Genomic DNA, 18,076 nt, shown 5'->3' on the forward strand with positions numbered 1-18,076 from the left:
TGCCTTATACCTCCCTGCATGCCAGAGAGCCTCTAATGTCAACAAAAGCCACTTGAGCTACCCCTCACACCTGTGATACCAACCCTCTAGCAGACCTATGCAGCCTTTGTTACTCTCTTGATGTCATGGAGGATGAGTTTTGAAGTGTCCCAGGGCTCCAGCTCAAAGATCTGTCCTGCTTTTGGCTGAGGAATGCCTTATTGGTGGCTAGCTATCTCCATCTCATTTAACTTCAGCCATGCTAAAGTAAAACTCAGGTATTCATATCTAAAATAGGCACCAACTTCTAAAACCAATCCCATATCTGAAAAAAATAATTTTTTTACTATTTACCAGAGATTGTCTCAGAGGGATGCCTCTCTCTCGTGCTGTTAGGATTTCAAACTCTACACATGCTGTAGAGTTTCCACCTCTTAGAGGAGCATTTTTGTCTTCATGACCTCTCCCTTGGGAGGAAGGGCCAACACAACCTACTTTTTTGTTAGACCTTATGTTCTATAGCAGTCTGTAGATTAAAAACAAGTTGCAAACATCCCACCGGGTTATTTTGTGTAGCTTTTTACTGGCTCTTGCCTGCAATGTCACCCTTCAAGATTATGTCATTACACTTTTCTGGGGGATAGCAGGCTTGGAGTGACTGATAACCAATTCCCTCCTCTGAAGATAACTGTAACTGTAAGAAATTTCAGTGTGAACATGTGGAACAAATTACAAATGGGATATCAGTGTGCAAAGGCCAACATGAAATTCTATAATCATTAAATAATCCACTACAGGAATTTGTACTGGCCCGCATTTTGCAGGTTGCAAAACTGCACAGGGAAGGATATGGATTTCAGGCTGCAGTTCCACCAGCACCCTGTCACGACACTTTGTCACTGCATGAGGACAGCTTCTTCTCCCTCTTCCTCCGCTTTTGTTCCTGTTTCCAGCTGCCAGGGCCCATTCTACCTTGCTGTCAGCTCTGGCACTCATTGCACCCTGCAGACATCTGCACAGCTCTGCTTACTCGCTCAGAAGAAAGTTCCCCACTTTCTGTTACTCTTCTGTCTGTTTAGTGAATTGAATTACAACAAGCAGAGGACCTAGAAGTGAGATAACACAAGACACATTGCAGATTGTGTTGCCAGGGCCTGGAGGAACAGTGTATCTCCTTTTAGCAGCAGTGAATGGATGAAATCAGCCAAACCTAGGTGATAGAGCCAAGGATTTACCCAGAAAAGGTCTGCAATGTACATTCTCTTGAAATTATCTTTCCTTCAATCATGTGATAAAGCGCTTGAAAAATTTGCTGTGTACGTTCTTTGTCTTAAGGTCAGATGAGATGGTTGTTTCAATTCTCTTTTTGTCTCCAGCTCTGTGAATCTGTACTTTGTATGTTTTCAGTATGAGTGGAATTAGAGGCTGTTTGCAAGTATTAAGATTAAATGTGTGTCTTCCAAATTTACAGAAAATAGTCTCAAACTGTAGTGCTTATAGTCTTAAGGTGTCCCTCTCTCTGGCCCAAATGAAACAAAAGCAGATTGTGTTTTTCTCCCTTTGCCATTCATGGACATCTAGTGCTCTTTGAGACCCACAAAGGTGCTCATTAAAAGGACTCTACTGGGTTGAACCAAAGGTCCATCTAGTCCTGTGTTCATCTCAGTGGCTATAAACAGATGCATAGGGAGCAGCAGGGAAAGCACATATGAAATGTCACACAAGTGCTTGCCTTTTGAGACCATTATTTTTAGAACAGAGAATTTCCTGAGCTGGATGTGGCTTCTGTCTACTTAGTAACCCCATGCAGATTTCTTTTCCAAGTGTTTTTCTCCTTAGTTCCAAGTCCATTCTTTTACATCCAGAGCCACCTTTGGTAATAAATGCCACAATTCTACTATGGACAATGCAAACAACACCTTCTTCCCATTGTCTGCAGTCTCGTTACTACTAGGTTCACTTGATTCCTTCTTAGTTTTTCTTGTGGTTCTATAATTTTGTTTCTGAATCGATGACAGTATTGCAAGTACTTTAGCAGACACAATTTCCATGCATGCAGAGTATGTGCAGACAGATATAAAGGCAATGAGTAGGCAATCAAGGTATTGCATGTATTTGCAAATAAAAACCATGGTTGGACCACTGCAGAAGGTGCCTCTTCCTGGACTTTTTTTAAAGAAAAGGGCGATTTTTTTCCCCATAAAAATGTTGACAGTGTTCATGACCTTGCAATTTATTTCCCGTTGCCAAGACAAAATATTCCTCTGCCCTCAAGAATTCTGCATCCTCTGTCGCCTGGAGACAAAGAGTTGATGTAAGCAGGGGACCAGGGTTTGAAAATAACCCCTGGGTGGCAGATAAGCGGAAATGTGGACAGCAGGAGGGCAGTAACAGTTTTTGAGGTTGAAACCCCAGATCACCAGCTTCCTTTCTGCTACCTGCCCCGCGCTGCATCTCCAAGGATCGCTGCCAAGGCGCAGCCCGCACTACCTGAGCGGGCAGCAGTCGCATCTCCTCCCGCGCAGTCGGATCGCCTTCTCCCGAGCTCACCGCTCCTCCCGGCAGCCCCGCGTTGAAGGGCGGACGCGGGACTTTGCACCCGCGGGAAGGAGCCACGGGCGGGGAGCGCTGCGCTCCCCCGTGCGCCGCCGCTTTCCGCCTCCCGGGCCGGGGCAGGCGGGGAGGGCAGCGCAGCAGCCGCTCGGCTCGCAGCCCCCGCCGGGGAGCGGCCCCTTCCCGCGGGGGCAGAGCCGACCCTGCCGTGTGACAGCCGGGGGGGGCCGCTGCTGCCTCGGCTAGCCCGGCTGCGGCGCGGCGGCTGCAGCCATGTGTTTCTCCGCCTGCCAATGACACAATAACACGGGAAGCGGCGGGAGGGATCCGAGCCTGCCGAGGGGAAAAGTGACCTGAGGCGCTCAGGTGAGCCGGAGCGGCAGGAGGTGGCTGTCGCTGCCCGCCTCCCCCGCGCAGAGCTCCGGAGCTCGGGAGGCGCCCCGGAGCTGCCGCGGGGGCAGCGCGGCCGGGGGGCGGCGAGTCCCGGTCCCCCCTCACCCGGAGGTGCTGTGCCCGCAGGCCGGCGGCGATGGAGGAGGGCATGAGCAGCATGCAGCAGAAAGCGGCGGAGCTGGAGCACATGGCCGAGGTCCTGCTCACCGGCGAGCAGCTCCGGTAAGCGGTGCCTTCCTCCCGCTTTGCCGGGGACGCGTACCCGCGGTCAGCAGCAGCCCCGCTGACGGCGGGAGGGGGAGGTTTGGGAGGCGGAGGGCGAGGGTCTGTCCCCGCGGACTTTCTTTGCACCGGAGCACCTGCCCTGCTTCCATCGCGGCCCCGGGCTCCGGCCCCGCTTTCAGCAGCGACGAGGACGAGGGGCCGCGGCGCGCTGCGAGCCCGGGGAGGTGAAGCAGCGCACGGGGGCTTGTGCCGCGGGCACCTCTGCTGCCCTGCGGGCAACGCGAGGCGGCTGCGGAGAGGCTGCTGCGTCACTAAAGGCATCAAACGCTGCAGGAGAGCGGCGTCTTTAAAGATAAAAACCCCAAAGAAACCAGAGATAAAGTGTCTGAGCACCCCACGGAGAGCCAAGGCGAGCGCAGGGCAGCGCTCCCCGCAGCCCGGCCGGCGCTGGCAGCGGCGCCGGGCACTGGCCCCGCAGAGCTGCGCCTCGCTCCAAGGGACTGTTTTTATTTTGCATCAGCTGGTCCCAGCAGATGGAAGGGGATCCCTACTGTCAGTGCCAGCAGCAATTAACAGTGCTGTGTGACTGGAGTTGTGAGCAGCACAGGAGCCTTGAACAAAAATGCTTGACTCAGTTAATTTTTAATTCTGTGGTGTATGCTGGCTATGTGTGCCAGCTGTACCTATACAGTACAGAGGAGAAAAAGTAATTTTAATAATGTCGGTTTGGTGGTGGACCATCTTGTGATTCAGGAAGAAAAATCTCACTATAATGTGTTACATAAGTAACTAGAAGGGGATAGTAAAAATATTTTCCCAGCAGTTTTTCTTGAATTTTTAAAAACTTTTTTCTCAGATGTCAGACAACACTGAAAAGTGTTAGAAATGTTCCCTGCTTTGGCAGATACCATCATTGCTGCTAGTACAGACACTGTTACTGTTTGCCTCCACGAAGTAAGGAGAAGTGCCACTTTGTGATGCACAGCAGTGATACTCCTGTTTGTCAAGTAAATGTTATTTTGGTGATCTGGCTGCAGTACACATGAGTGCCTCCTCCAAGTTGAGATTTTGCTTCACAGTAGCCTTTAGGGTGACAGAGTACACTGGCATAGGTCCTGCATAGTGGATTTGGTGCAGAGTTGAGCACCCAAGTGTCAGATAAGAATTCTGTTGTTCCTAATTTATTTTACTAGAAGTTGAAGATTTCAGGCTAATACAAAATTTCTATAAAGATCACATTAATCTTTCTGTATACCTCATAGTTAAATATAAAAGCAAAAGTTTTGCAATCTTTCCCAAAGGAGAAACTGAGGAAATGTTATCAAATCAGGCTCCTAGAATCAGCTCATCTGTGTTGTTATCAAGAAGTACATTTGTCATTTTATTTATTAAGGTATTGAAACACAGTCATCTTTTTTGGGCAACATGATTTGCAGATACAAAATAATTATTGCCCATCCTGTGAAGTTACCTGTGGTCATTCCTTCATGAATCTATAAGAAGTGGCTTAGATCTGCTTGGACTGGGAGTTCATTAACAAGTCAGTGTGCATAATGTCTGGCTGCTGCTGAGCAGGGAGATCCACTCTTCTTCTGGCCCTTTTCCTACTACCCAGCAGTGTAGTCCCACCTCCTCTCAGGTAACACCTGCTCAGGTAACTTCTTGGACTTCTTGAAGACACATCTAGTGTGGTGATTTGGTATGTAGGTTGATTTTCTGACCTGCTGACTTCCATTTGGATAGCGGTGAGCTATTGGGTCAGCTGGAACTGTATTGTGAAAATTGTCTGCTTCCCCCCAATTTTTTCTTAACTTCATTCTGTTTCTGTGTTGGGATATTCTCTGCAAAGGATTTGTATTCTTCAGTTTTCCAGGCAGTAAAAGCCACAAATAAGTGATAGAAGACTGGCTGGCAGACAAGTTGTAGCCAACCCTGCATTTAAAGTTTCCCTTTTCCTGTCCAAGATAAGCATATAATTGTTAATGTGAAATGAAAATGTGGAGTGTTTTCAGGATCAAAGACAGTTTATATCAGCAGCCTTTGGGGCAGGCAAACAGATGATAGAAAACCAGCACACACGTGCACTCAAGGCAGCATACTGTACTCTATTCTTAGTGATGCTTACAACTGCAAGATTCCCCAGTGGGATTGATGTAGCCAGACAGGTGATTATGTGTGTATTTGGGTGAAAGTGCATGCAAGATGAGCACATAACTGAGGAGTAAAAGTGTAAAATGAAACTGTGAGCATGGTGTTACTTACACAAACCCAACCAAGTGGAGGTATTTAAAGCACTCTTGTACTAGACCAAACAGCACGTGTGTCTAAACTCAAATACTTACCAGAGCTGCTTGATTTAAATTCCTTGCAAAGTTCCTAGTGCCTGTCTCACTCTGCCTCATGCATTGCCTCACAGCTCTCATTCCCATCGGCTGTTGCATGTCTGTCCTTCTCTGGCAGGGATCTGATGCAGTGAGGGTCAAAGTTGTCTGAGCAGCACCTTGGCAAGCCTGGCTTTGCACACTGGCAGTGCCTGTGGTGGGAATGGAAGCTCTGTGCCTCTTCCACTCCCTAGACAAGTGCACAGTGGCTGGGGGAGGGAAAGGAGTAGGACAAAGAGTTATTTCCTTCTTCTTCCTGTCTCTTGGTTGCCTGTGATGTGTGTTTTGCCTTTGCAAGGTCAGGAGCCTCTGCCCTGATGTGTGCAATGTCAGCTGGCACCCAGGAACTTGGCTGCTGGCACAGGCTGTGATGTAAATCCTAACCCATGGGTGGGGTGATTTATGGAAAAAGAAATGAGAGCTGTATGTTGATGTATGTTAGACAACATGGTAAATTTTTACATCCAGTAGTGTCCTTTGCCTCTATACCCAGTAGCTGTCTGAGCAAATGCCTAACTCTTACTTTTGGTTAATAGAAACATATCTTTTAAAGTGAGGACTTTGAAGTTTGGCTCTTGGCGAGCCTTTAAATTATTAAGCTGACAGCTGTGAAGGAAAGCTGAAGATTTCAGCAGTGTGACACACCAGCACAGACCCAATCTCTGTTGCCATGCAAGAGATTCACAAGAGAGAAAGCTGGGCTGGGCATGACCCGGCTGTGAGCTTTGGCACCGATGGTCCTGCAGGGACAAACTGCAGGCTCTGGCTGCCTGACAGCTCCAGCCAACCAAAATCTCAGCTCTTCCCTTTGAGACCCGACAGCTGTTCAGTGGTGAGCTCTCTCTTCTCAGGAGGTTGCAACAGCACTGCCCTTAAAATGTTTGAGAGGATCATGGGGCCTTCAGATTCCTCAGGACTGGGAGAGCCCTTGGAGCCTCCACCCTGCTACATCCCTGCCTGCAAATCCATGCCTGGTACAGCTCTGGGGAAGTGAATGTCCCTGAGACTCCTTGGCCTTGCTGGGAGTGCCTGAAGGAAGGTGTCACATCCATAGTCATTGATGGAAGCTTAATAACAGCACTACTGAAGTTGTTAAGAATTTTTTTCAGAAGCAGAGCAATTCCAATCTCATTTCTCTCACTGTTGAAGGCAACAGGTTGTGCCCATTTCAGCACTGTTTGGCAGAAGGATTAAAGTATTATGTCTGGGTTTGAGCACTGACTTGGATAGAGCTGATCTTGCCCTCTGGCAACCAGTTTCAGTGGGCATGTTTTGATATACATTCTGGTTGCCTGTCTTCCAAGGTAAGGGTGTCTGAAATCTCCTCATCTGCTAATTGTTTCTTGATGTCAGATTGTCACCAAAATATTGTGTATCTCCCAAGAGTCCCTCATTTCTTGCAGAAAATGTGCCTAATAATTCAGGAATCCTCAGACTTCAGTTGACTGAGCAGCAATATTTAAACACCTATTATTGTCATTGTATATGGTGTGCAGTTCTCTGTAGTAGGTGTAACTTCAATGACATTTAATGTCTCTGCAGACTTTTGGATCCCTCTTTATCACCAGCTTTCACAAGAAACTGCATCTTTCCCTATCCACATTTCTGTTAAATAGTTGAGTAAATAAATATGTTTTATTTATACACACTTCTCTAGATGAGGAAGTGATTTTGATGAAATAGTTTTTATAATCAGCATTGTCTTTCTTTCTACTTAGAGAAATATGAAGCATGTTTCTTAGACATTTTTCTTTCTTTTGGAAGAGACAAAAGTTTCAATAGAAATTTATTTCCCTTTTTGTCAGAGTTGGTGTATGAATTTTGATTCACAGAGTTAAAGGTTTTACATGATAAACAGCTGTACATTTTGAAGCTGTAAGACAAAAACAGTTTCACTCGTCTTCCAAAAGTTTTACTTCAGGAGCCTGATTACTTTCAGAAGCCACATTTGAGTGCATAACTTTCAGAGTCATTAACTTGTGAAGGATGGCAGCACCTACAGCTCTGTAACTGTTTTCTTATTCTAAGCAATAAACAGGCAACATTTTTTTCATGGTTGTAGGACTGAAAAGTTCATTAGGCACTCTAAGGTGCAGAAAGCCCATGGCACAAAACAGTGATAGTTTCTAGAGCAATGGTGTCAAAAGACCCTTAGTGTTAATGTATTGCTGTGATACAGGATTATATAAACTGTAGAGTTACAGAATTGATTAAATGCTATCACTGTGTTTGAAAGTGTGTTAAGACTCTGGTGTAAGCTTAGACTCTAAAAGGATTTGAGATATGTAATTGTCTAGAGGTCAGTTATTCTCAAGTCGCATCCCTACATGTTAAACTAACGTGTATGCCATTTGAAGAACTGACAGATTTTCCTAAAATGAGATTTTGCAATCTGCCTAAAACAATCCAATTTTTTACTTCCTCCTCAGGGAATGATTGCTTTTCTACCCCCTGAACACTTTTCTTGCAACTTCCTTAGTTTTTCACCAGTGGTTGCATTTCCCAAGCACTGATTGGGTTCAAAACTAATCTTGAAAAAAGCAGTTTTCAGTTGTCTCACTTGAGATGCTTACTTCCTCAGTGTGGATAGAACAGAGAGATTATATCATGAGATCTCTATGGAACAGACTCCTCCAGAACTTTCTGTACAAATAATTTCACTTCCATCAATTTGTTTTCCAGAATCAAGCAACCAAAAAATTATCATTTTTCTCTGTGAGGTTTCACCAGAGTGATACATTGAAAGAAAAGATGTCAAAGTGAAGGTTGGTAAAGCTGCAAAATGAAGTGTTCTGAAATCAGGTTTCCCACTAACTCTACTCTATCACAACAATTGAAATTACTTTTATTTTTTTTACTATAAATTATTTAATTTTTTTTTTTAAAAAGTGTTTCTCACATTTATATGTTCATTTTTCCTGGAGTTTTTTATTCTTCATCGTTTAATGTGTTTCAATCTTGCCTGTTGGTACTAATTCTAATGACAAACTCCATCTGTAAATAAATAAATAAATAAATAAATAAATAAATAAATAAATATGGGATTCCTGGGCCAGGAATTTCAATTTCTCATGTCCTTCAGTAAAATCTGGGCTATTCAACATTTCTAGAAATGAAGATGTAAGGCTTTGTTTCCTTATTTCTTTCCTTGTAGCTATGCCTTTTAGTAATTCAGTTGTTGCCCTCAGTAGCTTTCCTCAAGTGCAGCTCAGAGATCAAGTAGTTAACAACGCATGTGCAAATAGTGATCGTTCTTTCACTGTGTACATAAGAAGGCAAATGTTGTATGAGTGGTTTGTGCTGTATATTTTATGTATTCCATTCCAGATGGAGTCAATCATTAACTTTTGTCTCAGGTTAGCAGAGATTGGCAGGCGACTTGATGTGTATAGCATGTGCAAGAATATTTTTTATTTATTTTATGTTAGAGGAGCTGCCTATGAAGAAGTGAAAGAAACTTCTTTCAATGTTGATGGTCATGCAGGGAAGGCAGAATGAATGTGCCAAAATCAATCTAGGTTTGCATTTATTACATGAACCCTGCTTCTGTGGGAGCAGTGGCCATAGGTTGGCACCATGACAGAGAAGTCCTCCTATCACTTGTCATTATAATTTACTGTTTGTGTAGTGGTAGTGCCTAGGAATTTGAGCTGTTTATCAGGTCCCAACAGGGGTAGATGCTGTATGCCCTGAAGAAAAATAAAGCCCTTGCAACACAAATCTTGGCTGTGGTTGGTTGTAGTGTCTTGCAGCAGTGGTGGGTTCTGGCCTGTGTGGGATGGTCTGTGTGAAGCCACCAAGGTGGGATTGTTTCAGGACTGGGATTTCCGGTTTGGGAGGTCAGACCTTGAGCCCAAGAGTGGCATCCTGAAAGCACAGAGAAAAATAACTCCCAAGTGTGGAGATGCAGAGAGTGTATACCGAAATAGGTAGGGGTCTCTGGGTACTCTCTTCAGGAAAGGATCTGCTCTTTTCACCCCCTAGAGTCACACCAGTAAAGAGACCAGACTGGAGCCAGGAGGGAGGTTAGCCAGCTTTTACTATTGGATAGATGAAAAAGGACAAGGGAGGAATCAGTGCATCTCATTTTAATTGAGGTATCTGTAAACTCCAGTACTTTTTGAAGTGTAAACTCACAGAATTTCAGTGCTTTCTGTGATGTAGAGCTTAAGAAAGTGAAGGATAGTGTCACAGCAGAATATATCAGCCTCTTTGCAGTCCAGCTAAGTTTCTGACATAGACTTCTTTGTCCCTGTCGTTGTGTCCATGCACTGTGTGCCAGCTTGGTGGTAGCTCTGGGCTTGGGGTCTGCTCTCAGAAACAGACATCACCTTCTGAGGCTCAGGGCCCTTCTAACTCTCATGCTATTTATTCTGCTTTTTATTTTCATAACCCTGGTATTGTTATTCTGTTAATTCTCTTACTTCTACCATCCTGGAGAGCAGACTTGTCTAAATCCTTTTGCTTACTCAAAGATACTTTTTTCCTGTGTTCAAGGCCAGTCATCTCCTCAGAATAAATTTAAGTGGGAAGAGGTTAAACTGATAAAGAGGTGGCAAAGCGGATCAAAGGCTGAGGAAGAAGCAAGAGCTAATCAGGTTTGGTTTGTGTATCTGGTCTTTGAAGAAGAACTGTGTTGAGGCTCTGAAGGTTAATAAAGACAGAAAGTGTAAAGCTTGAAGTCTCAGCAGAACTGCTGGCATTTGTTGAGGGAAGGATGCATTTCTTGTGTTTATCATGGATTGTTGGTTTCATTCTTAAACAAGATCAGAACATGTAACCATATATTTTAAACAATTTTAATACATAAACTGCTGGAATTAAATGGGTGTTCTTGCCTTCTGGTTCACTCCTCTGTGTTTCCCCTCTTTTGGACTGGATTTAGCACCTCTGGACCATCACCATATGGTGACCTGCACTGGGGGAGTGATCAGCAGAGCTTTTGGAAGGTTGGTATTTCAGTTGGGTCAGTTTTACCAACCAGTTTACCACACAACCACAAAAAAGCTTTCTCTGAAGAAGTTCAGGGGGAGAAATGGGTGCTGGCTTCCCCCATGTCACTGGAATACGCACGGTTTGAGGCTGTGGTTTACTGATAGAGCGGATCCAGCTGCAGGCTGCTACTGCCCCGCTCTTATCACTTCCCTTGCACTTTGTACTGGTGTTTGTCCGGGATCAGAAGTTCGGGGAACTGAAGCAGCTGAAGCCAAATAAGAAAAATTTAACTTTCTAAACTGGTTCAGCATGAAGTCAGACCAGTGCCAACACTGGAGTGAAGGAGACAGTGGAAACACATGGTCAAGTACAGGGAGAGGGAATGGTGGCAGCAGCCACTGCTGGGTTTGCTTGACCACCCCCTCAGGATTTAATTTGCTGGATTCCCATTAAAAAAATTCAGACTGTGGTAGAAGACATTGTAAAAATGGTGTTGAGTTTAAAATGCCCAGTGTACATGCTGTTATTGGACAGAAACATAGACTAAGTTTGACAATGTTTTTTTTTCTTTCAAGGCTTTTACCTTTACTTTTGCACTCTTGTCAGTATTGTGTGTGAATGGACATTCAAATACTGACATTTCATGTGTTTTGGAATTTGTACTGTGCAATTTGCATGACCAGCTTATCACCAGTGTGACAGCACAACTTCAGAAGGCAACCTTAATTATCAGCCTTTTACGGTTTTCATAGTTTTCATCTTAGCAGTGCCTCAATCCAGTAAATGCATTCAGACCTCAAAGGTGCAGTTGCGAATAATTAAGATTGTTTCTGATTGCACTTGCTAATTCAGAGTGAATATAGAAGCATGTTTTCACATCACAAGGCTGTAATTCTCCATTTCCTTGCAATTGTGTGGTTGGGTCATGGGCTACCACAGCAGTGTCACAGGGATTTGCAGGCAGATGAGAGTTTTCTGGTTTCTGTGAGGAACAAGGGCAAGGTCATGCTGTGGATTTTACAGAACTGTTGGTTCAATGTGTCTGGCTACTGCTGCAGAAAGGAGCAGCCCAATTCCCTTGGGCTGGGTCTTCTGCTGCATGGCTGGTGCACTGCATTGGTGCGTCTGAGCCCATGGTGAACAGTCTGGGGGGCTCAGTCAGGGTGTCATTGTGTCAAACTAGTGCCGATGACGGTGTAAGGGGTAAGATCAGCTGGCCTGAGGTCAGGGGATGGGGACCCTACAGTGAGATTGTTTTCTCAGGGAATCAGTTCTTGAAGTTAAAAGTACAGCCCTGCCAGTCCAGGAGCCCCTTCTCACCCCCGTTCTTGACCTGCTCAGCCCTTGTTTACATGTCAGGTTTTTGGCAGAGATCATAGCAATGCTACACAAGATTTGGGTGACTCCATCCTAATGGGTTTGTAGCTGTTTGGATGGGGTTGCCTTCTGTATTAAGGCAGCAAGCACAGAGATGTTCACTTGAAGGTAAAAAATCAAATGACAAACTGTTACTAAATGCTGATCAGAGCAAAAGCCAACACACCTAAGAGATGGTGATAGCAAAGATGGGAGCTTGAAAGCCAAGTATGGCAATACTGTTTGGTGTGACAGAAGAGGAGAAGGCAGTGGAAGGAATCTGGGAGATGGACACTGTTATCCTTCTCAAGAGCTGTGGCAGCTATACTTCCAAGCTGTAATGCTAGATAATTTCAAACAAGATGATGTTTGTGGAGGACAGTGCACAGAAGACTTGAGATGGACAATAATAGGGAAGGAGAGCTTGAAACAGAGCTTAAACTTTCTCGGGGGAGTGGTATAGCTGTCCTGAAAGGGTCACAAGGAATCTGCGCAAGGAATCTGCAGAGACCAAAGTTCTGCTGGTGCAGCACTATGATATTTATCCTGTATGAATCTGATATGCTGTACCTGGTTTGGGAAGATTCTCCCACCCCCAGCAGTACAGTGGCCATCCAGCCCAGTAGCCTTTGGCTTTGTGTTACAGAGGTTTGTTTGGGTTTGCTTCCTTGCTTCTCACATTAAGTACTTGGAGCCTTTTTCTGTAGTGTTTCTGTTAGTGTCCAGCTGAACAGCTGTACAACCCACTGGCTCTGTGTCTGCACCCCTTACCCGCATATTGGGCCAAATGGGTTTATTTGCACTTAAAAAGGAGTGTTTGTATGTCGTGTCTGTTGCTCTTTGCATTGTGACTTGTGTCTTCAAGGCATTGTGGCTGCTTGAAGCAGGCCTGCCTGTCCTTTTGTGTTTGTACAAGCCAGTCTTGGCCCTGATTTAAGAGGCAAAACGAATGCAAGAAATAATTACAATACGGTTAGCAAAAACAATGATTTTTGATTTAATTCCAATGAGTATTGCAAAATATTCACAGGAAGCTGAATTTTTGAAGGTTTAATTGAGGAATCAGTCCAACATTTATGCTCATCCTCTCTGGAAGGACAATCTGACAACACACAGCCAACACATCACTCAAAGTTAGGATTGCAAATAATGGAAATTACTTCTGAAAAGATATTAGCTAGGCATTATTTATAGCACTGATTGTCAGCAGTGGAACAATTTCCTTTCATTTTTTTTCTGAAAAGATCCTTGTCTTGATAATCATACATCCTTTTCTGCGGCAGCATATAATTGTATAGCTTAGAAATTAGGGTGATATAATAGAAAGCTGTTAATTGTTTCCTGATGCTCAGGATATAATTAACTTACACTTTCCTCTAGTTGAAATGAATTTTTTTTACTAAGATGTAGAAAAAGTAACTCTTAGCTTAAACTGCTATTTTGCTGGTTGTTCAGTGCAAACAGAGGGAGATTGTCACAGGAAGAAGCTCAAAGTAGCGCTATCATGTAAAAATCCCAAAAAAGATTGTACAAATGCCATTTTGAGAATGTCTAGAAGCTTAAAGACTTGCCTTGGACAGTTATTTTCAAAACTCTTAGCATGTTAGACTAACTCACACCTTTCAAGTCTTTTGGGAAATGGTAGAAATAAGTGAGATTAAATGAGTTAATAAGTAGATCTCTGTGACAAGAAAAATGAGTCCATAATAGGAGCCATTGGTATTATGTTACTACATGTCTAATTAGACAAAGGATGTATCTTAAAAGGTCTCTTAAAAACACACTGGACAGAAGAAATAAAACAAAGTTTATTAAAAGCTTTATTTTATTTTAATAAGATTTATTTATTTATCTTTAATTTATGCAAAATTACGCAACTCTAAAATAGACTGCAAAATGTTGTCTTTCTACAAGACTCAAGCCCCAAGGAGGGCTGGTTCTCAGGTTGGGGTTGGGCCAGGGCATGTGATATACAAGGAGGTGCTGAGGGCTGTGTCTGCTCAGCCTAGAGAAGAAAAGGAATGGGGGATTCTTCTGGTTGCAACTACTAAAATGGGACAATGTAGGGAAATGTGAAGAGAATTTTCCAAAGTGCACACGGATGGTACAAGAGGCAGTAGTCAAAATTTGCAAGGGACTTTCTAATCAGATATTTAGAAAGAATTATTGTCTGTGAGGCTAAGTAAAAAACTGGAATAGGAGTCCAGAGAAGCTCTGAAATATTAAAATCTTCCCTGGACATGACCCTGAGCAAATTGTAATAACTGGTTATGCTTTCAGTATAGGTTGGACCAGATGACATCCAGAGATCCCTTCCAACTGAATATTTTATGAAGGCATAGTGTGTTGTCTTCTTTAAGATGTGGTGGCTGATATTATCAGCTTTTTGTTATTAGCTGGTAACCAGAGATAATTATCCACTCAGTGACACTGGTGGGAAGGCTTCTAAGAATGCCTCCTAACCTACTCCAGTGCAAAATCAGCTGTGTTAGTTTGTACCACTGCTCTCTCATTGTCCAGCTTTTCAAGCAAATTTAAGAAGAGAAATGTATCAATTTCCAGATGAATCCCAAGAACTTTTGAAATCTCTGTGTTTCAACTAGGATTTTTAGGAAAATGTGAAGGTGAGAGCCTGACTCCCTTGACCTCAATGCCTTAAGTTAGGCTAGGATTTTACCTCAGATCACATGAGATTCACCAAATGCCAACATCACAACTCTTCCTGCCACCAAGATTTCTTTCCAAGATGTTTGTGATCTGTAGATTCATGTCTCAAGAACTTGGGGCACAGAAACCAAAACACACATATTTGGGACATGCTGGTTTTATAGCAATCCTTGAAGTGTGAGAATAGGGGAAAGACTGGAGACAGTGTAGAGAGTAGTATGTGCTGTAAGGCCAGTAGGTCACGGTGCCAGAAATGCTGCTGGCTGTGCCATGTTGGCATTGCAGGAGGAGCAGTAATCTCAGGGCCAGCCACCTGCTCCTCTTTCTCGCTGCCTGCGTGACGCTCTCAGATCCCCTCACGCTGTGCGCAAAGGAGGGACCAGTTTGGGAGTTCATTTGTGTGCACAGGTTCCTGAGCATAGTCCTGCAGCTCCAACTTTGCTTGTAGAAAGAGGATTTTCATTCACATATTGAGGTGGGAAGGTATTTGAACTATTAAAATTTTCTTCCCTTGTAGGTGCACATCTCATCTGGTAGTCTGTCCTGCAATCAAAGACATGCTTATATCAAGCATGTGTCCTACCATTATCCCACCTATTTAAAAATAACAGTATTTCTTTCAACACACACAAAACAATGAAATTTTTGCTTTTTCTATATGCCATTGTGCTTTATCACAATGTTGCAAGGCCTGGGTCCTTTAAAAATATTTCCTCATGGGGGAAAATCCTATCTCCTTAGTTTTCTATGAAGTGGTGGTTTTTCCAAGTGCTATGCTTTGGGCCTACTGTAATGAATCAAACACCAGTGGTTAAAACATAATTGCCTGCATTCACTTTGTTGGGCTACAGAGGGACTAGAGCTGCTCCAAACTAATGTATTAATAACTTCATATTACTTTTTTTGTTGAATCTGTAAATCAACACCAGCTGAAACAGTGTTTCCTACATAATTTCACACAAAATATGTTTGTGCCCTGTGTTGCTTGATTTTCTGATAAATATGGAACATCTGAGTTTAGATAGGGCCAGTAACAACAGTACTCTTGGGAAAGATATTTTAGGGCCAAAGGAGGAAGAAAGCAAGGATTGCATAAACTGTTCAGGACAAGCACAATAAAAATGGAAAGAAGAATTTATTTAAACATATAGTGGCTAAGGAAAAGTTCCAGTGGAGTGGAAATTGTGAAATTTTGCTTGCAGACTGAAAATTACACAGCACATCTTTTTACGTGAATATCAGTATTCCCTCTAAGAAAAAGAAAAACCTATAGGAAAAGGCACAGAAAGGCATTGGCCACTTGATCAATGGTTTCATGTCTTCAGTGGCCACAAACCTTTTGCAATTTCAGCAGTTCATATCTGCACAGCCTACTTACATATGGACTGAAATGTTGTATATCTTCACAATCTGGATGAGGGTATCAAGGGCACCCTCAGCAGCTTTGCAGATGATACCAAGTTGTGTGGGAGTGTTGATCTGCTGGAGAGCAGGAGGGCTTTACAGAGGTGTTTGGACTGGATGAATCAGTGGGCTGAGGCCAATTTAATGAGATACATCAAGGCCAAGTGTCAGGTCCTGTATTCTGTTCATAACCCCACACAATGCTCCAGCTGGAGTTGAGTGGCTGGAAAGGAGCCCCTTGGAAAAGGACCTGGGGATGCTGGTCAACAGCTGCTGAACATGAGACAGCTGTGTGTGTCTGATGAGGAGCAGCTGAGGGAGCTGGGGGTGTTTAGCCTGGAAAAAAGGAGGCTCTGGGGAGATCTTATCAATCCTTACAACTCCCTGAAAGGAGGCTGTAGCTGAGGTGGGTTGGTCTCTTCTCCCAGGTAACAAGCAATTAGACAAGTAATGGCCTCAGGTTGAACCAGAGGAGGTTTAGAATGAACATTATGCAAAATTTCTTCACTGAAGTGATTGTCAAGCACTCTAACAGGCTGCCCAGGGAATTGCTGGAGTCATCATCCCTGGAGGAATTTAAAAGATATGGCACTTAGGGAGCTGATTTAGTGGTGGACTTGCCAGGCTTAAGGGTTGGACTTGATGATCTTAAAAGTATTCTCCAACATAAACATTTCTATGATTCTGTGATTTTCTCATTCAACTGGTTTTGGTTACATTCAAATTAAGACCTAATGAACACTGTAGTGTGCTTTGATAGCCAGCAGGAATAAGGGACTAAGCCCTGGCACGTGCTCTAGCCATGCTCCACATGCCTGGGTAGCTGCAACAAGAAGTGCCTGTGGTCTGTCTGCCCAAATGTGCTTGTTCAAACCATCTGAGGAGCAACCATAGCCAAGCTCCAACAGATCTTCCTTTCTTCAGGTGATGGTCTCAGGGCTGGTCTCGAGGTGATGAATTGGATTAACACACAGTGTTGGGCCATTTAGACCGATGATAGGTGAATATCTGAGTTTGTGTAAAGGCAGTGTGCCGGCCTGAACCACTCGGCTCCTCTTGTCCTGTTGCCCATCTAAAGTCTATCTCTAACCATCTGTGAAACATGTGTTTTGGATTCTAGTTGAGGTCCAAGACTAAGTTTGGAGTATGCTGTAAACATAACCATGTTGTTATAATCTAAATCCAGCAGTATTCTACTGGGGCTGATGAGTGTGTAAAGCTGATGGTGAATAAGGGTCAGGATGCATGGTCTGAGTTATTAAAGCAGTAAGAAGTAGATTTTGAATTTATTGTCAGATCACATAAATACCTGTTCACTGAGCTTTCTGCATGTGTGGAGAGAGAATATTGCTTACAAGGAGAAATGGCAAACACATGGCCCAGCAATGGAAACAATCTGTTCAGTAGAGCAGCAGAACTTCTCTGGACTCCTTAGGGATTTATTTATTACTTTAAAGGAAAACTTCCATTTAATCTTAAGAGTAGAGGAGGAATGCCTCTGTAATATTAATCTTTTCAAAGCTTATATACTTGTGAGCTTTTGACAAGGCCTTATCAAACAAGACAAGATCCTTGATAGCATCCTGACAGAAGGAACTATTCATAAAGAGTGGTTGTGCCACAGCTGTGTGTCTGTTCATATCGTGGTGTATGAGAGGTAGAAAAATGCTGAGCTAATCAAACAAAACAATCCCCAGACTAGATTTTTGCAAAAGGAAAATAGATAGATTCAGTATGTAACTATGATTTTTAATAATAGATTTTCCCTAATGATGAAGTTTTTCATTAGCCTACCAGAATTTAGGCAGTGAGCAACTTCATCCCATTAAATAATCCCCTTAAATTCACATACCATAATTCTTGCTGTTACGTGTTTGCATGACCTAGATAGAGATTTAAAGCAGATAGGATGGTTTTTTGCCATTAAAACATCTATGTCAGAGAGCAATCCTTTCTGTGTTTAAAAAATAAATGCAGCAGAGTTATGTTGCAAAATTGTTGAGTAAAGTCATTGTTACCATTGGCATGCATTCATTTGGAACTCAGTGTAGTCTGGGGCAGTCAGTAGATTTCTGAGACATTTTTCATTTTTTCATCTGCACATGGTGGTTTATTTTTTCTTTTTCTTTTGGCAGTGAGATCTTATTGAATGTTACAGTATTTTCGGTAAGAAGAAAATGTAT

The 18,076-nt window shown here is 43.4% G+C and overlaps 1 protein-coding gene across 1 annotated transcript in view; it reads left to right on the forward strand.

The window, feature by feature from the left end:
* The first annotated feature begins 2,757 nt into the window (after positions 1–2,757).
* DEPTOR (DEP domain containing MTOR interacting protein) overlaps positions 2,758–18,076 on the forward strand; it is a 75,579-nt gene continuing 60,260 nt past the window's right edge. The window contains exons 1-2 of the mRNA XM_041470666.1: positions 2,758–2,898; positions 3,052–3,147. Coding sequence (XP_041326600.1) covers positions 3,062–3,147 — 86 coding nt within the window. The 5' untranslated portion in view covers positions 2,758–2,898; positions 3,052–3,061. The remainder of the gene's footprint in view (positions 2,899–3,051; positions 3,148–18,076) is intronic.

This window comes from Pyrgilauda ruficollis, unplaced genomic scaffold, assembly GCF_017590135.1.
Source record: "Pyrgilauda ruficollis isolate IOZ18807 unplaced genomic scaffold, ASM1759013v1 scaffold25, whole genome shotgun sequence".
NCBI lineage: Eukaryota > Metazoa > Chordata > Aves > Passeriformes > Passeridae > Pyrgilauda > Pyrgilauda ruficollis.